The 20,678-nt window shown below is 37.6% G+C and overlaps 1 protein-coding gene across 1 annotated transcript in view; it reads right to left on the bottom strand.

Annotated features, from left to right (window-relative positions):
• The window catches only part of galnt14 (UDP-N-acetyl-alpha-D-galactosamine:polypeptide N-acetylgalactosaminyltransferase 14 (GalNAc-T14)), a 137,224-nt gene that overhangs the window by 97,336 nt on the left and 19,210 nt on the right, over window positions 1-20,678 (bottom strand). The window contains exon 2 of the mRNA XM_028039997.1: window positions 10,972-11,141. Within this exon, the coding sequence (XP_027895798.1) occupies window positions 10,972-11,141 (170 nt within the window). The remainder of the gene's footprint in view (window positions 1-10,971; window positions 11,142-20,678) is intronic.

Raw genomic sequence — 20,678 nt, 5'->3', positions numbered from 1 at the left:
ACAGCTGACTTTTTCATCTTTTTATCCAGTTGGAATAAAGTAATTGTGTTAATCACCGTGTCCAACCAAATGGGATTAAACTGCGCTGGAGTTCTGTCTGGATGGGATTAGTCTTACGTAAAAACATTACTGATGTAATTGTGCACACAGCACATCTGTCACTGAAACGAAAGAAAATCTCATTTGCGTCTCATCATTTTTAAATGTTTCTGCAGGGGGAAATTAAAACCTCAGATTTGCACAAAAATAAAAATCAACTTGATTTATGTAGAGTAGAAATGCTTTACAAAAGAAAGCATTCACAGCTGCACTGACCACCAACACTACTCTCCTACACACTCTCTGATTTGTAAGAGTTGATTTTCCTGCCAGAAGCTTTGCAGAATAAAGCGACTCGGTGGATGAAGCGAGTTCGCAGTGTGAGTGGACGGACTGGAGGTGGATGGACATGTGTCAGAGACAGTTTGAACCAGTTCCCCACTCAGTCTGCCAGACCGCACTGACCTTCCTGTCTCTGCCTGAAAATGATCGGCGTCATCTGAAAACTCCTCTGAGAGAATATTAAATAAAAACAGAAACTTCATATTTCAGTCTGCACTCTACTTGGCTCAAAGAAATTCAACAAATACTCATAATAAATACAGCAGAAGCATATTTTCAATTTCCTCCAGTGCAAACAAACAGCTAACCTTTTGTTGCAATCAAAATTTCAAGGCACACTAATCTTATTTACAGCGGGCAGTTAAAAGACATTTTTAAACAGTTTCATATGTTTTTGTTCTTCACTCCAGACGTAGTTTAATCTGTGTGTTAATAGTTTCTTGGGTCCAAGCAGCTGTTAATCATTCAGAGGTCATATGAGGAGCGAACGTTTCTGATCACTGGTTTGGAAACAGATTGTTTTTCCTTTAAGAAGTTGCTCTTTCAGCTTTTTTCAGAAAATGCCTATAAATGAATAAAGTGAAAGAAATTAAACTCAAATAAAAATACCAAGTTATAGGAATAAACATTCAGAAGAACCAAAAATGTTTTGAATATTTACATAAAACGTTAAGCAGCTTTCTTCCCCCTTAAAATGTAACAATTATTATTTTACTATTGTACTTCTCCAAATTGTTTAATTTCGATTAATTTTAACTTCTGAATTTGACAAAAGTGATAAAACATTCTCCCTCCTCTATGACTTAGAAATATTTAGAAATATTTAATCTGTTTTATTGAACATGAAGCAGGAAAGATTTCATTAGTTGTAAAGTCAGACAGTGAGGATTCAGCATAATTATGTGGTTCTAATATGGTAATTTAAAACACTACAACTTGAATTACTTTTAGATGATAAGGCAATGAACCTAACGCGGGTATAATAATTATCTTTTCCTTTCAGCTCTGCAGCACAGATCAGGAAGGTAAAATCATTAAAAACTTTTAGTCGGAGCGTAAAAAGCTTCTGAAGGTCTGTAATTATGTCTAAGATGTTTCTTTCTCTTCTGCGATGCTTTGAGAATCTAATTTGTTCATTATTTTGAGTTCTGAGCCGTCGTCTCTCACCTGTATATATTATCTGTCTTGTTTGTCTCCTGATCTTGTTAATCATCCTGTGTAATTATTTTTCTCTCTAATCTATGACTCCATCATTTGTTGATGCATGTATATAATACAGATTTAATCTGCCGATAAGCCTGTGCATCATTTTCTCCCCAAACTCTCCTGAAGGTAATTAGTAAAGTCTTGGAGCACAGACTCCCAGCCGCTCCAAACTGCAGTAAAACTCATCCTAAACTTGGGCCTGTGTGTGTGTGTGTGTGTGTGTGTGTGTGTGAGTGTGGGTGGGTGTGTAGGTGGGTGTTCACTGCACTGTTTTACTTGTAATTATCAACAGCTCAGCAGGAGAGATGATGTTTTTGTGTGCAATTATGTACAAGGTTTGTATTTGTGTGTTTGTGTGTGTGTGCCAGCGCATAATGAAGATGCTGGATGTTGGAGTGCTGCGGCACGAAGTCGCAACCAGCTGTTTGCTGGATCATCAGTCTGAACACGGCGCAGCATGAGCACAAGAAAAATGGCTTGTTTTCCACCGAAAATGCTCTAATTAAAAAATAAAAAGGTGATGATGATGTACAGATTGAGGATTTTCACTGTTCATCATGAACATGTGGAATAATGTTGGAGAAACTCCAAGGGAAGGAATAATTGATACATTTGCAAGCAATTCTGGGGATAAACATTATGTTTTAATATTGAAATTGTCATTTAAATGTAGTCAAAATAATGTGCATCAATATTTTTGCTAAGCTGCTGATGACCAAACAACAAGTTGTTTAGTAACTTCTGTGATTTGATTTCTGGCAGAACTTCTCAGTACCACGCCAAATAAAGATATTTAATCCATAAAAAAACTGTAAAAAGACAGAAAAGGAAAATGCAACATGGTGAGGTAAAACATTACTACCAGAACATGCAGTTACCTTTTAACAGAATGAAAGCAATCATACCTGTGAGCAGGTTTGACTGTCTTTTATTTTATTTTAAATGGATGATCTAAATTCCTGTCACTGTTATCAGATGATTTCTTATAACAGAGTTTTTGTAACTTTTGTTGTTGTTGTTGTTGTTGTTGTTGTTGTAATATTCGTCCTAATTTCAGTTTGTAAACTATGCTGTTTGATAAAACGAGATCTTGGGCCTAACCTGGAAAAAACATTTATAGATTATAAAATTATAGGAAATATTAACTTAAGTTTTATTTTTTCATGAATGATTTTCAGATAATACCTGTGAGTTCAGTCAAAGTTATTCTTAAATTCATTTAACATATAAGCAGCTACAATATATTACCAAATAAATACAAAATAAACTAAATCTAGAGATGTTAACATGGTAGTTTCTGAAACAATATGTCCACTGCAACATCAGCTTGTTTGTTCAATTTTTAAGCAGTTAATAATTTAATAATAAACGTCCTTATCTAAGTCATACAAAACACTTTCAAAGTGTTTCTCATTCAGTGCCAGACATCTACAAACCCTTTGCAAATGTTTACATCACATCATAAATCACTGGGTGGTTTGGCTCATCAACAGAACAGAACAGGGTCAGGAAAAGGACAGCTAACACCTCTGCAGATCCCACACATACTGGACATCAACTTCTTAGACTTATATTCAGATGGCACTGCAGAGCTCTCTTTTCTAAAGACAGACGTATTTTTCTTCTTTACATTAAAAAATTGGCTCTACAATTTTTAGTTGTACGGCTTTGTCCTTTATTTTATGCTTTCTAAGGTTTGTTTATTCTTAATGTCTTTAAACTAAAGACAAATTCCTTCTTTATTTACACAATATTGACCAAAAAGCTGATTCTGATCAACTAGACTAATTATCAATAGTATGCTTGATATGTCAGCTGTCATCCTATATTAATGTTCTTTTATCAAACATAAAAACAATCCCAGCACACATGCAGAAATCAGACATTACTGTTCATTTTCTGCCTCCTGCTCAGCTTATGGCTGGAAAACAGAGCTGGGGCAAATTTTAGAAGAATGTGAAACAGGCAGCGAAGATGGAAGAGGAGGGACAGCGGCGGGGACGAGTAACAAGATGATAACACTATCGGGAAAAGTACAGGGAGCGCGTTTACTCAATGCAAGTGTAAAACACACAAACACACAGGTGCAGAGGGACGACAAGGAGACCTGAAGTAACAGCAATCCTTCTTGTGAAGAGCAGCGGTGACAGGATGGTTGACAGGCACTTACACCAGCCAATCGATGGAGACAGATCAATGACGGACTGGAGCAGTCGATAGCTGGACCGACCTCTGGGGTGCACACACACACCCACACACACACACACACACACTGCATAGTGACAGTTCATGGCTCAATTCAAGGTTGAGTAAAGGAAAATATCACAGAAATTTAATATAAATATCACACAGGATCACTATGAGGACTTCATGTCTTCAGCGTTTCTCTACAGGACTGAAACATTTTCAGTGGAGATTTAGATCAACATTTATATGATCTTTACAACCATCTTATTATGTATTATTATTTTATCAGTTCTTCATAAAAAGGTGTGTATGGATGCAGAAAGACCTTTTCACCAGTCAGCTTTAAGACTCTGACCTACACATGACCTCCATCTTTTCCTCAAAACTAAAGGATGATCTAAAAGGTAAACTCAATAAGACACCAGAACTTCAGACAAAGTTGAAAAACCAGAGCTGACTGGGTGGAAATTAAAGGAGCTAATTCAGAAGGATTGAATTATCAGAATGTTTACAGCATCTTCTGCTCGGTGGTCGCTTCGACGTGCGCTTGACTCACAGGCAGAACAAGGAGGTTAGCTAAAGCTAAAGCGACGGTATAGCTGCTTAGCGTCACTGTCACTCTTTGCCGTTGTGGAGCACAGGGTGCTTTGGAGCTCAGGTTCCACATCAGCAGATTACCCGCACTACACCAAGGGGATTTCCTCGCCTCGCCGTGAGATTTCTGCTGTGCTGTTTGTTAAACTCAATGTAAACATCAGTAAATGGAAAAGAAGGAGTGTTTTCTGACAAGAGGAGCTGCCTAGACCAGAGAACAAGAGAAAAAGATTAAAATACCAAAAAAGACACTCTGAAGTCTGGAAAAAAAGACTTGTGGTACTCAGGAAGAAAGCAAAAGACATATTTCAATAAATTCTGAGTTCAGTCACAATGGGTTGAGTGGTAAATAGTAAAAGTGTTAGAATTAAAACTGAGCATTTCTGTTAAAATTACATTTGAATGACATGATGCATACAAATGCACTCTGCACTTTTCAGATTTTAGTGAAAAGCATGTTAGCATTTAGCTTCCTCTTCAGAATTCTGCTCTACTGTGTTTTGATTTGTCACTTTTAACACAAATATAATAAACTGTGCAGGAGTTTAAGGAGTATTAATACTTTTGCATGTTTTCTCCCACTGGTTGATATTAAAACTGAAATTTCAAAAGACAGTGGTTGAGTTTTTTACATGTTCAGACCAAGAATCAAAGAAAACATGCCGATTTTACAAACTGATTGAGCTTCTTAAAACTTTTCCTCTGCTTCTGTTTTAAATCAAGTCCGCTTATTTCCATCTAGTGCTTCACCTTTAGTTGATTTCAACATAAAAAGTGTAAATAAAGTTTAGCTGGCTTCTTTCTCGGCTTTCTGTTCAGGATGTTACTCTCTGCTATCGTTCATCACTTGCACAAGTAATCAAATCAACAAGCCTGACGAGGACAAATAAAATGGTTGCTCAGTGAGAGTTCAAAGCGTGTTGTCTTTGTACTTTTTTCTTTTATTTCAGGGCTTGTGATCTGAAAAGATGAAGGGTGTTTGCGTGGGAGCCACCAGAGCTAATGCGGTGATTAATGTTTAGCTGCATGTTGTGATTCACGGAAATATGACTAAATGGTTCACTGAGTGTGAAAGGACTCTGACGCCACCGAATATGTGCAACACACACGTACACACACACACTCAGAGAGATGTACTGAATGACTGCGTGATCTAGTTAGTGATAAGTGTTCAAGGATCACTGGGTCAAAATGAAATTAAATAATTTCTAACCCACTGACTGGACTCTGGACTTCTGGGTGTGTTTTGTTTTTTTTTCTTTTTTAAAGTAAGGATGTTTCAAAGAAAGATGACTCCATTTTGGAGCAGCAACAACAAAACACCAGAGCATTATCACATCTCCCACTCCGGCAAAACAAAGAGGATGACAAATGTGTGCAGTGTGCCGTGGTTTTCCGCTCCGCGTCAGAGAAGAAAAAGGATGATGATATTATATCCTTTTAATGCCACAGTTTCACAGTCATGATATTTCCCCTCATGACCAGATGTCTTTTGGATCTCTTATACAATGTCATTAACAATGTCTTCGTGTCAAGTGCTGCTGATAGATTTTTTTAGCTTGAAAGAACAGGAAACTGACTTCATTTTTTATGCAAAACATGCTTGGAGCGCCAGGAACACAAAAGATTTACAGAAAAAAATAAATAAAGAAAGAAAAACGATCTGCTCTGATATTAAATTGTAAACCTTTTTAGGCATTTAGCTTTTTTCTAGTTTACTTTTGAGAATGTGGTATATATTTGGATTAGATATTGTTCTCTTTGTTTTTAAATTGTAGGAACCAAAATAACCTCCATGTTTGTGATAAGAGGTGGCGACTAAATTGGAATCCTCAAGGGAAGTAAAACTTCCTACCAAGTATTTTTTGGCTGAAAATACAAAGAAACCATTCACTGTGTAGCTAAAACTGGAACACATTTACTCTGAACTTTTTGTTATACCAGTTCAACTCAATTCAGTTTATTTATAAAACGCTAATTCATAATTTCAAGGTACTTCACAAAAAAGCAATTTCATTTCAGTCACACATACATCCCAAATGGTTCAACTGATCAAACAGTGTATTAAGTTAAGTTCATTATTAAAATGAGTTTAAAAAGTTTTCTGTCTATCCCAACCTGGGGAACGGTTTCTAAACTTTCCAACTTATGATCCAAAAAACGAAAATATCAGAAGGTCATGACCCCGATCCTTGGTTGAGCATACAAGCAATTCTTAATGAGTCAATTGAAAAGTGGCAAAATGGAAACAAAATCAGCAACAACAGTCAGTTTGTTGGTCAACAAGTTGCTTTTAGTTACGTTCAAGTCCAGTCTAAAAACTTTAACAACATTTCTAAAATGCTTCTGCTTGTTGTTAGAACTTACTGTCCAGTAACCGATGGCGATCACACCAGCACCACCACGTCTTGACAGGAAAGCGGGCATAGATAATAGATGGATAGATAAAACAGGAAACATAACTAAACTGTAACTATATAAAAATTTATTATAAAAATATAATAAATCACAATCATCATTGAAATACCACAATGTGAAACATTTCAACTGCAAAGGACTGCTGAGGTGTGATATTTGTAATATTTATTATATTCTGCAGGTTTTACTCAAGTTGGAGCTTGAAAAACATAAAAACTACAATAAACTACAGTTTGTTCATTGAGCTTAAAGGAACTCAGAAGATTTTCCCAGAGGGAGAAAACATGGAGCTAATCAGGAAGTGCCACAGAGACTGCGGTGTTTTTCTCCTTTCTGTGCGCTCCCCGGGTTTCTTACTACTTATCTTAAACTCATGCATGACGGTGCACTTCTTTTGTCTTGCATAAAGTCTCAAACAGCACTGGTTGCCATATCAACCTGCAGTGTAGCTCTGGAGGATGTGTTTGCTCCCCGTGCTGCATTGTCTTCCAGCTTGGATCTAATCCCTGCAGCGAAGCGGCTGCTGGATTTATAGACACTCGTAGAGCAGACGGAGGGAGGTTCCCCTGTTCACTGAGATAATAGCAGAGCACTGAAGTGGAGTGGTTTATACACACACATGAACACACACAGAGCCTCTTAAGCTCTGCATGTGGCAATTATCTCTCCTCTCAGCAGCTTGTGGCATCTCCCCCATCTCCTGTCCTCTTCTCCACCTCGCCTTCTCTCTTTTTATTAACCTCCTAACTTTTCCTCCTTTGCTCCAACATCTCTCCATCGCTCCCTGTGATCTTTGCATCCGTACCCTCATCCCTTTCTCTGCATGCTGCATCCTCGCCCTTCTTCCAACACCACAAAGTAAATGGAAGCATGGCTTCCATTCAAAGCAAAAACCCACAAATTTTATCTCCACTCATATAATCAGCTGTTTTTAAATGAAGAGGCTTTGAACAACCACAATGTGTTCACTTCAGTGTAAGAGGCTGCTGACACCTCTACACTGCAAAAACACTAAATCGTACCAATTATTGTTGTTTAGCTTCTAATGCAAATATCTTAGTACATTAATAATCCTTAATATTGATGAAAAAAGTTCCACTGGGAGATTTTTACACTTGTAACGTGGGAAAAAAGTCTTGTTTTAAGTGAAACTTGCTCTTTTTTATTGATACAAAGAAATTATTTAAGTAAAAATAACTCCTATTTCTTGCTGAACAGGTACTTGTAAGTTAGTTTTCAAATATATTTGCACTACAGCCTAAATTAAAAGTATTTAGTTTTTGAGGTGTAGTTCCTTTACATCATGTTTAGGCTCTAAGAAGTGTTTTAAAATCCTCACACACACGCTTTCCTTTCCAGCCGGAGATTTCCACTTCTGCTCACTGTTCAGCATATCAGGGATGTTCAGTTCTTCCAAAACGACGTTTCAGTGGTTAGAGGGCCGAGGTTTCACTCCCAGGTGTTTCATTTGGAAGATTGCCATCATACCACTAAATCAAAATGACACATTTTCAACTGTTTCTAAAAAGATGCAACCAACTTCAAGATCTCTCTGTAATCTGAATACTTACAGCCTGCAGGTTTCAGGAAGAACTAAAAATCTTCCTCCTTTACTCTTCAGGTGATCGTTTCCTCACTGGGAAAATAACAGACCTGCTGCAGCCGAATCTCCAAACCTGCTGTGTTTTTCTCTCCTAGCAATTTTCTTTAGACCAGTAATTGATGTTACTGTGGTTCGTTTCTGGTTTATGATGCTTAGTGACTGTCAGCTATCAATCAAGAATGCCTTCAGTCACATTTATTTCACAGGTTAACAGAAGAACACAAAAAGAACTCACTTAAAATATTATTTTGTTTTATTACTAACAATCAGGAGAAGAAGAAGAAGAAAGCTGTCTTCTTAGATTTGGGCTTATATTCATGAGTAGCAAAAATATTTTTAGCTCCATCACTACAAAAATACAAAATCTTAGCAAATATTTTGTCTCATTTTTAATGAAAATATTTTGGTACACTGAAATAGCAAAATATAGCAAAATATATGAGCTTGTTTTAAGTAAATTCCTTAATACTGATGAAACACTGGCAGATTGTTTTTCTTGTTATAAGTGGAAAAACAATCTGCCAGTGCAACAAGCACTTCTTTTCAATATTTAAGAATTATTGACTTAAAATGAGCTGTAATATCTTGATGAAAAGGTTCGAGCATTTTAAAAGCTTGGAAGGAGTAATATTTACGAGGCGTGTTCAGACTGAGAAGGAGAGTCTTGGGGGAGAAAAAATGTCTTCTACTTTTAAATTACAAATTACACATCCTCAACTTTTCAGGCTTTCTAAATTTACATTGGTTCATTTTTTTCTATTTCTAAAAGTTTCTGCACAACTACATTGACTTTAAGCCAAGTTCTTCCTCTCGGGAACCCAGCCAGCGTGTAGGAAGCAGTGCAGAGTCTGCAATGAAAATGAAGGTGTTTCTGCAGCAGCTTCAGCCCAGAATCGCTGCAGTTTCTCGGTTTTTGGTCCCGGCAGAGCATGAGGTGCCACTGTTTCCCCTGCCAAGAGCCCCGGAGACCCCAGCTCCACGGTAACCGTGTTAACAGATAATCACATAACAGAACCCTCCTTCACTAGCGTCCACACACACACGCTTCAGCCTTGTCCCATATGAGATAAATGAGCACCATCAGCCCCCTACCTTCCTGCTAACAGATGAATGTCTGTGTATATCCCTGGTTTTTCCCTCCTACACATCATTCTCACTTTTATAACACACACACACACGCCAAGTGCCTTATGTCAGCCCCACAGTGAATTTTCCTCCTCTCTTAGCACAACAGATGATGCAGGCGATCAACACAATGCTCGCTTACGCACATTAGCAATCCACATATGCACATGCAAAACCACTCACACTTGCACACGCATTCACACACGGCGTCAGAGGCAGCAAACGAGATATTACAGGAAAGGAGAGCCAATCATCTGGGGACGCATGTCCAAACAGCAGATGCACACCGTGATGTAGGTGCCAGTTACACTCAGACGATTTGGGCTCCTATAGGAGACGGATCCTGGAGCCAGCTGTGCTCCTCACCAGAAACCACTCACAACTACAGACAGCTTATCACCAGTCAGAGTGTTTTTGTTCTGAGTCGTCATTTAGCCAATGTAATGTTTAGGGAAACAGATTTTACTCAGCTTAGTTTTTAAACGTTAAATAAATCTGATAAACTATTTAAATCATGTGAAGTGCAAAATCATAAGTCAGTAATTTGGAGCCTTATATTAACCTCCATGTAAAAAATAAACACAAGTTACAATGTTCTGGATGTAGAGAGATTTGGGCTGAATGAGGATTTTGACAATCCTTGTCAAAATCGTCATCAACATCTACTAAAATGTACAGATATTATATATTTTTTTCAAACACAACAATTATCACTTTACTGTAATTTGATGAAGAGGTAGTGCATTAATAAACTTCTAATACAACAACAGCAGAAACTCCAAGAGTGCTTATTTTTAAAGTTGCACTAGAATCCAAAGGTTTGTAGAAAAGTTGTGTTTGTGAATCCTGAGTGGTGTCAGCGCAGACACACTGGACCTCTGCACACTTTCCACAAGTGCCTGGAAGTATTTTATCTCTCCGAATGAGACGAGGCGGATGCTGTCAAAGCGACAAGCTCCTTATCTTCCTGCTGAGCGTCTTTCAAACAGACGAGAACGACGAGCCGCTAAGAGGATTTCTGTTTTGGTTTAAATTAATTTCTAAGCGGACAGATGGATTGTAATTTGCTGTTTTCTGTGTTTGTTTCTGTAATCAAGTTTTGTTTTGGTGGAGAATAATTAGAAACTTGAGTTGGTTTTAATAGGTGTGTGTGTGTGTGTGTGTATACCTGTGATGCAGAAAGCGGTGTTTGTTTATGCCTGCAGGCTGCTGGAGTTCAGCTCCTCTGTGTACTGATAAGCTCTCATCTTATGCAGTGCATTCCTGACAGATTCATACATCAAACTGTGCAGTTTGGTGGTAATAAAAATATCTGTTCTGAGGTCACGTTATCAGAAAACGGTTCACAAAATCTGCTTCAGCACACACTCCATCTGAGATTTTACACCCCGACTTTTTCTGCTTATCCTCTGTTTATATGAGGTGGGACGCTGTTGATAAAGCTGAGGGTCGTGTACCTGTAGTGGCGCGTGTCTCTCAGTGCTCGGTCGCTGGGGATGCGTTCGCTCTCTCTCTGGTTGAAGGCATACAACGTGTACGGATCGTCGCCGGGCTTCCAGCGCCGAGCGTTCAGGTAACTCCGCTCATCAAAGCCCTCCAACATGTCCTCCCACTCCTCATCGGAAATCTGGAAAACAGTCAGCAGGTCAGAGGAAGAACTGATATCAGTATCAGACTTGGTGGATCTCTTCTCAGCACAATGATTACTGAGGATCTGCAGCAGAAAGAAAACACAGTTTGTTTGGATAATTACATCTAGAGTCATTCACAAAGTAGATTCTCAGCCAAAGATTAGAAACACTTTTCCTTAAAGTGGCAGGATTATGTTTGCATATTTCCACATATTATTTGTAACAGAGGCAGAGTGATCAACATTACAGATTCTTTAGTACTTCAGGCTGTAAGTGGTTTCCAGTATCCAGGCTCAACTTCAGCCTCGCTGCAGTAAAATGAACTTTTTTGTCCCATTGGTGTGAGTATAAGTCGGATGTTCATTCAGCAGAACATAAATCAATTAAATAGCTTTATTGTGCAAGATCAGTTTGTTTTCTTATTTTTTAATCGTATTTGCAAATATCTTATATATTTAAGTATGCTGCAAATGGATTAAGCTATTGTTGATTTCAGATTTTGTAACTCACTTTGGTCGTCAAAAGTTGTCCTAAAAGAAAGAGTTAAACTTAGACTTGGGTTTATCTTAGATTAAAAATCTCTTATTTATAATTAAAAGAGAAAAGATAACAGGTATAACACATTTATGGAAAACAGTTTAAACAAAATAATGAAATTCACATGAAAGCCACATTGTTGCAGTACATTTTTGCCAAGTATGTTATCTTTACCACCCATAGATTCAGTTAATTAACACTGCACTCACCCTGTGTAACACTGTATAATTAAACTAGGAAGCAAAACAATATTTGTCCAATTTAAAAGGACTTAGAGGAGCGAAAGGAAAAGTGTTGTTTGGTTGAAATAAAAAGTATTAAGTCTGGCTGTAGAGTGACGTTTTCTTTGTATCGCTCATCATCACAGTGGAAGGAAAATGTGAGATTTAGTCATAAATGTCACATTCTGAGACTCAGATATTGTGTACAGTATTGGTCCATCTGCTGTTGTTCACATTTAAAAGCATGTGAAGCTTTTAGAGGTCATTTCACTAGAGGAAGATTCAGGGCTTTACTGTTTAACAAGATGAATGCAGGACTTCAGGTTTCCATCCTCATTGTCCTCTCTGTGTTTTAAGACTAGCTCCTGCACTTGGTCTCTCTGCAGTGTTTGGGTTCTGCCTTAATAGAGGCTGTATATAAAATATTCAATCACATCTCTTACAGTTGAGGTACAAATATGAATCTGGTACATTAAAGTTTAGGTAGAAATCAGAGTCAAAACGTGATTAAATGTTTGTTTAAATGAGGCCAAATGTTTCAGATATATTGCTGCAAATACTGAGACTTTAAAAACAATCAACTGAATAAGGAGTTTGGGTTCAAATTTCTAGCAAAGAAACTTTAAAATATTGAAAAGTTGCTGTGCAGGACAAACAACCATAATGTATTCATGGATGTGGAATAAGTAATTTTTTTGTCTCTCTGTGGGAAATTCAGGTGTAAAACCAAATCAAAGGTACGTGGAAGCATGCAGATGTACACAGAGGTAAAAAAATATATATATGTAAGTAGGAATAGGATAAGGTCAAATTTACAACCTGCATACTTTTAACTTTTGTCGGTGAGGAGTATGCATCAACGTATGTAACTAATTTTTGGTTTTAGAAGTTATTGAAATTGTATGATTCCAGTTTGGAAAAATGTTCCAGGTGTACATTTTTATTATTTATGAGCCTAAATAAGGATAATTTAGAACTAGATTGTTCTACAAACAATGAGGTTGTAGAACAAAATAATCATTTTGTTCCAAATAAGCTAACGATGAATCAGTAAAACGTCCCTTCAGCCTCGTTCATCAACAAAGTCTGACATCAGTCCCTCAAACAAGATGAGAATTTAAGATTATAATGTTTTCTTTTAATCTTCACTCAAAACCCAGGATGTTTTTACTAAAATTTGCTTTAGAATCAAATGTATTGATTAACCAAATGGAGAACCACACAATAATCAAACATGAAGCTTTTAAATACTAATATAGCAGCTCTAAAACTCTGATTAAAGCCAGTGATTTAAGCTAATTTCCTTGATGTAAAAACATTTCCAAACAGTGCAAAGCGTCTTCAGGCAGCAGCCAATCCATCAAGTTTACTGATATATCACCTTTCAAATTCCATCTGAGCTAAACTCTTCACTGCTTTGCAATCATAACTTCAAAAAGTAAAGCCTGTGAGCTTGAATTACTTGCAGAACAGTAATTTATTGCATTGTAATATCCCCCCCCCCCCCTCAGGTGACAGAATATCTTTGAACACAACGATATTATTTTCAGCAATGCCACAAAACAAAACCGTAATTTTTCGAGGTGGAGTGTGTGATCATTCTCAGAGTTCAGATGAGACTGAGTTAGAGCCTGGAAGGCTTGGAATCATCCCAAAAACCTGCACACTGCTACACTTTGGAAAACAGACCTTGGTAATGAAAAACATATGCAGAGTGTAGTTAATAGGCTGGAGCCTGCTTTTAAAATGCTAATCAGGGAAGCTACAATCCAGTTTTAGCAACAGTAAAGTCACTGATTCTGCAGAAGTGCCAAGGAGTTTTTCTTCCTCGTAGAAGAAAATGCAAAAATGAAATAAATCGAGTTCATCTCCAAACAGCCGGCTGTGAAAACACAAGGTGGTATTAATTAGAAAGCAGAGCTTCAGCTGGACTTTCTCTGCTCTGACTGGAGTGTATGTGGTTTCCAATATAATCTACAGGATGCTATAGAAATGTGTTTGCATGCAGGAGAGGGTGTGTGTTGTTCAGCTGTGTCTTGATGAGGAGGAAGTGTGTGTTTCGGTGTGGTTTTGTGTAATGCATAAGAGAGAAAAGATGTTTCTTTGAGGGTGAGACGTATAAAAAATGTGTTCTCTCCTGCACTTTCCGGATCATAAACACAACACAGGAGCTTCGGCTAAATCCCCTGGAGGCCGTATTTCTCCCCGACGATCACACACGCTGGCATATAAAGGAGATGAATGGGAACACACACACACAGGGTCAGAGCCGCAACGGTGTGTGTAACAGAACAACATTTACGGTGAAACAGCAGTCTGGATGGAGGGATGCAGCAAACGACTTCTTTATTTTACTATAGTCCTGCTCTTGCTTTCCCTCCATCTTCTCATTATTCAGCCGTACGACTTGCTGATGCGACACATTGTCTAAATGGGGCCATTAGAGGGCTGCGAGTCGGAGGCCGTGTGTGTGAAAGTGAATGTGTTATTCCGTGTTGGCGCTTCTTCCCCTGGTGGCTGTAACAACAAAGCATGAAGAACGAGACGAAGAGGGGAGGACAGGAAGAGGAAGACATGGGACGAGACAGGAGCTAATGAGGAAGAGGAGCGGTGACAGAGGGTGACGAAGGAGCCACATGGTGGGGGGTGCAGCGCCTTCCAATCATGGGTTTAAATCTCAGCTGATGTGTTTCGGGTTATAGTTTCTTCCTTTTCATGCATGCAAGAGTTTTCTCCGTCTACAATGGAGAAAACTCAAAGTCAAACCATGATCTGTGCAGAATGACAAGGAAAAACCAGACTTTGAAATGCAATGTGAGAAGCAAAATATACTTTATATCTCTGCTCATCTGAAGCTATTTTTTTTATCTGACAATTTTATATGTCAGATAAAAAAAAGGCTAATATTGTATAGATTATGTATACACTGGAGGATTTCGGCCAATGCATATCAATGTAAAAAACTAAATAAGACCATTGAGGTCTAACCTCCATTCTATAGAAATGTCTAGTTTAAGTTCACATATTTATAAGACAAACATCTCTGGTGGCAAAGCCGCAAATCTGTCAGAAAAACAGTAAACATAGAAAATTAAAACTAGGATACTATCTAATATTTAAAGTCAGACATTTGCAACAAAAACTGCCAGAAGTCCTCTGAGGTTTAAGTGATAAATTTAGAAGATATTTTCAAAGTGTAAATGGTTTATCTGTTCCTGGATCAGAACATGTTGCAGCTTCTTCTCTCTCAGGTTTGTTTTCTGAATCCTCTTCAAGGCGCTCACAGAGTCTTTTAATGCTAATTTCAGACTTTACAGTTATTTCAGATAATATTTCAGTTCTAATATCGTAATCATCACTTTAATCATGGAAATTATTCATTTTCTTTTAGCAATTCAGCAACTCTTTCACATCAGAAATACAAAATCCAAGTTTTTATTTGTGAAAAAGTAGAAATTTTCTCCTCTGTTGCCAGTTTTTCCCCCCCGATCCTCTACAACGGCCCTGATACTCATCATCTTAAATACATGATGCAAAACAAAAACAATGTTTAGAAAACTGATGAAAAATACTAAAATAAACAATTCATTAAAAATAAATGACCACATTAGATTTTTAAAGAAAAAACTTGATTGTATAAAACTCTATAAAAGAAGAAAAGCAACATGCATAGTGAGTGACTAAGAAATGAAATATAAAGAAACAACAGAAAGGACAAAAAAGATAACTTTAATGTTATAAGGAAAGTTTAAGTCTTCATGGGAAAAACCACCTAACAGACCGACAGTGACAGACTGGAAGATGAAGACGATTAATGGGAAGCAGAAAGGATTAAATAAAACAAACAGAAAAGATAAGAAAAATGCAAAGAGAAAAACTGGATCATAGAAAACCTGTAATGGAAGGAGAAAGACGAGAGGTAACAAAAAAACAAGTATTAAAGGCTCTGATGGAGAATTAATTAAACTGAATCCACAAGAGGATTAGGTAACAGGAGCGAACAAAATGAAAAAGAAGAGCAAAAACAACTGAAAGAGCCTGAAAATGTGGACAAAGAAAGAAACGGAGAAAGAGTTAAAACAGAACAAAGCAAGGAAGAGGAGGAAAGAAAAGATGGAAAAACAAGAAGAAAGAATGATTAAGCTTCTCTCTATTTAACACACACCTGCGGCCGCGCCGCCACTGCATGATTTGTTTGTGTCTTGTCTCGCTAGGAGCTCAGGAGGAGCTGCGTTCAAGGTCCAATCCTATTTACAAGACACAGACACACACACAGCTTGTCTCCTTAATGCGCCGTGGCATCCTCTCAATGCCTCTCACGGCCGCTAACATGAACACAGACATTCAATTAACAGACCTGAGGCACCGACCGCCGGACAAACGGCCTGGGCCTGTGCAGGCGTGTGTGTGTGTTTTACCACCAAGGGAACCTATTAATTCATCCAGACGAGACGGACTGATACATTTAGAATTATAATGAGAAAGTTGAATCCAGCACTCCCACACACACAGCCAGGTGTCACGGTCAATGCATACGCTCTGACAGCTCACAGTGGAGAGAGACAGCGGGGAGGAAGACACAGAGAGGATGCAGAACACAGAGAAACCGGCACATTAACACGGGAAGACAGTGGATTCCTATCTACTACTTCCAAACATTTCAGTAAGGAGGAATCATGAGCTGTCAGGTTGCATCTCTGGGCGGGTTACATTCAAGAGCAAGTTTCTGACACGGAAAACGCTCCAAAATATTACAGTTTTCAGCAAATGTTGTATTAAATATGACTAAATCTTGTTACATTTGAATGAAACAGTTATTTGTGAATCAAAGCTGGATTTTTTAAAAGTGAAAGGCACACTACAGGTTCTCTGATCCACAGATTCATTAAAAACGTATTTCTGACAAATTATTGCAGAAGTTGTGTGAAAATTCCACCTGAATTCATCAGATGAGGATTTATGGTGTTAAGACAGATTATTTACTCACTGTACAAATATTTGAGTTAGTGCATTAGCAAGGGAGGAGGAAACCTAAATATGGGATCAGTAAACATCATGGATTTCAAAAATCCGCAAACTGTTTTGCAGATGTAGGACTAAATCACTAAAAAGATGAAAAAACTTATGAAGTTAAACTGGCTTATTCAGTGGAAAACACCGGCTTGACATGTAAATGTTGCTTTTAAATGTTGAAAATAGACTTTTTATTGAACTCTGCTGAGAACAACTGTCAGTCCGAGTCCCACATTAAAATTTCAGCCCATTTCAACAACCTTACACTGTTAATAATGACACAAAATATCTTAAAATGTGGCGGCATATCATATGATGTGTGGAAATCTCTGAACAGAGCAGGAAATGCAGCATAAAAAGCTCAAAAATGATTGTCAGAAAAGTGAGCGTTGTTAAATCTGCCATGCTCTGAGGGTTTCATGGCTCCAATTTGAATGTTGTGTTTCAGTTTACTGGTTTTTAACGTCATACTCTATGTTGTGTGTGTTAATCTTACCTTGTTTCAGTTTTTATTTTATCGTTAAGTACAAGGTTTTCTGGATTAACTGCTTTTGAAGCGTTCTAGATTTAGTAGCCAGCAAGGAATAGGAGACGGAGAACAGGGAAGACATGCAGCAAAGACCTGGAGCTGAACCTTCTCTACCATGTGACATCCATCCGGTTTTACTTTAAACAGAAAATGAGATTCACCTCTGAGACTTGGATCAAGGTCACTTGTAAGTCACTCAGACGTAGACCCGGTCCCAATCCTCACACCTCCACCCTGATGCCCTTCATAACTTCGTTCCTGCTGAGGGGTCTGAGCGTGTGAGATGTTTTGAATTAAAAGCTGAAAATATGGCAGTGCTGCGTGTCATATTTTAAAAAAATCAGTTTTTAAATGTAACGCATTAAAATAATTTTTCTTCACTCTACTGTGCACATATGAACACAATTCAATATTGCTCTGTATTCAGTAAGACATAACAAACCAAATTTAAACAGCTAAATTTCTCCTGCAATGACTTTGGAAAGCAGAAATACCAATAATGTAGATTTAAAATCTATTACTTGTTGTAGATCTGCTGTCATTTTTAGCAAAACAGCAAAGAGTCTCGTCATTTTGGATGTTGCAGTTACAACACGGAGGCGCTAGTCGATGATGTAACCTGTTCCGTCAATTCTACGATTTCTGCAAGCTTGTACTTCACAGAGGGGAGAAGGATCAATATCGGGACGGGGCCAAAGATTCAACTGGGCCTGAAGGGTTTGGAACAAAGATTTCTGACTGACCTTTGACCCTATGGGCCATTCATGGTTCAAAGCAACCTGTTCATGTTATCTGTAGCTTTATAATTGGATCAGATATATTCCTCCCACTCTGCTCTGGGGAGATAATTCAAGAATAGACAAGAAATAACGTCATCTTAATTAGATTTGGTTATGAGGTGATGCTTTAGCCTACAGTTTTAATTCAAACAGGAATTACCACGTCACCTCATGTTAACCTCATCACGGCAACATTTTAGGCAGACTAGATGGTATCCATGTGATGATGCATCATCATCATCAGTCCTTAGAGTTGAAACTTGTAACAAAAACCAGGGAAATTCTCTTCCTTTCAGTTAATATCTTTTTGTTGTCTCTTTTCTAGGAGGAAATGTTGCTGCTCTTTCCTCTCACCTTACAGAACCCACAGATGTGAGTTAAAACTATTATTCCAGCCTCTGGGAGCTGAAATGTAATTAACACGGCCAGGGGAAACGGGATAAAATAGAAACTTGAAACTTCTTCTGGGAATTCTGGACACGGGTCAGCAGGGTTTCAACTACCATTATGAGTCTCCTGTTGCTAGAATTTAATAAAAAAGGGACAGAAGATACACTACATTAAATTTCATAGACATTTCTGTTCTTAATGCTTAAGTTATTTTGTCGGGTATATGGTTATAGATTTAGCTAGTTCAAAGTCTGACTACCCTTTAGAATTACGAGCTGCTTTCCGTTGTCCTACTGTCGGCATCAGGCGTCTTATATTTTCAGTGAGGCTCTGCGTCACAGCTTGTCACAGCGATTCAAGTGCAAAAGGCAAAGAGCTGAAGAATTAAAGAGGAAGGGCGACCGCTACTAATGAGAAAATTTTCCTTTGAAGACGTGTTTGTGCTTGCTTGTGTGTAAAAGGAGAAGAATTATAGCTTATTGTGCACAATGTGGAACAACCAAATGAAACAGAGCCAGGCACTTTTAATGAAACAGAGATCAGAAAAAAATCTATTTCTGCAAAATTCTGTTCCTTCATCACGTTAAAATCGGCGCCAGATGATGGATTACCTATTACATCCCAGACATAACTCCTGTGTGTCTGTGTCTTTATTATCTCCTGTTTGGCTGCACAACATGAACACACAAACACGCATGTGTCATCCCCTCTATTATATTGTGATGAATCACCTTTGTAATAACTGTAATAAAGCATCAAAACAAGTCTTATTTCTATTAGTTTGCTTCTGTTGCTTAGAGGCAAATTAAAGTCAGAGAGATGGCGGTTATCAGGAGGAGGAGAAATTTCCTTAGTCATGCGCTCTAAAATAATCAGACAAAACAGCAAACTCCCCTCTAACCTTTTGCTCTGTAGGGTTTTTTAAGGTAAAAACCTTTAAAAGAAGTGAATATGTCATCATAACAGGATAATTTACATCTGTGATTTGATCAAATCAATTCCATTGTAAAGAAAAAGAAAATCTAAGAAATAGTCATTTTTAAAATCAAAATGCAGCTTTAGTCTTCATAAAAACAAATATCTTGTTTTAAAAAATAATATCATGAAACATGGGATCGGTTTAAGAAAAGTTTTCATCCACATGAATCCGTACAAATACTGAGCCTCGTTTTAAACATTTAAAAACTTTGCAGTTAATGTCGATCTCATCATTGCCACAACAATCCAACCAAGCTTACAGTAAATCAACAGCTTTTCAATTTCCTGTGGTATATTATATAAAAACCAAAAACAATATAACCTACAATTAGTTCTTGGTTGTTAGAAAGATGCATCATAAACATTTAATGCAGGATTTTTTTCTCCCAGTGAATACATGTTCTCAAATAAAATGTTGATTTTTTTAGTGTGAAATCAAGCCACTGCCATGAGGAATGAATTCATTTCAAGATTTCTTCATTCGTTTACCAGGGGTGGCAATTAATTTGGCAGGTGCTGTAAATGTATGAGCAAGATGCCATTAAGCATTTGATTTCTGTATAGTTTCATGGATTTACTGTCCTATAACAATATTTTAAAGCCATTTTGATCATAGGAAAGGAAATCTTTAAAGGATATTTTGTATAAAAATGGCAAACAAACAAAATCATGCTGAGATGCTTAATATATTTTGAGGATTTAGTCGTGCGAAATACACAAGCAACATGAAAAATGCTCTGCAGAAATGAGGCAAACACATGAATATGAATTTTTAGCAGCAGATTAAGCATTATGTGGCAAAAGCTGGAAGTGAAATCCTTAATTCAAAAACCGCACAGAGATAAGCATCCGGAAGACAGATTATACAGGCTAAAGAAACAAACAAAAGAAAACAGAGATGGGAGGGATTAGTCACACCGGGGTCAGATGCCGAACAAAACATCAGAGCTAGACGAACTCACAGCACGACAACTAATTTACCTGATTTCCTTCCTAAACCTGGTCTCTGAAGCTTACCAATTAATTTTCTTGTTGTTTTATGACAATCTTGTTATCCCAGAAAACAGCAAACTGCTGTGTAAGATA

This window comes from Xiphophorus couchianus, chromosome 15 (genome assembly GCF_001444195.1).
Source record: "Xiphophorus couchianus chromosome 15, X_couchianus-1.0, whole genome shotgun sequence".
NCBI lineage: Eukaryota > Metazoa > Chordata > Actinopteri > Cyprinodontiformes > Poeciliidae > Xiphophorus > Xiphophorus couchianus.
The sequence above is the reverse complement of the archived record's forward strand: the minus strand, read 5'-3'. Positions and strand labels throughout refer to the sequence as shown.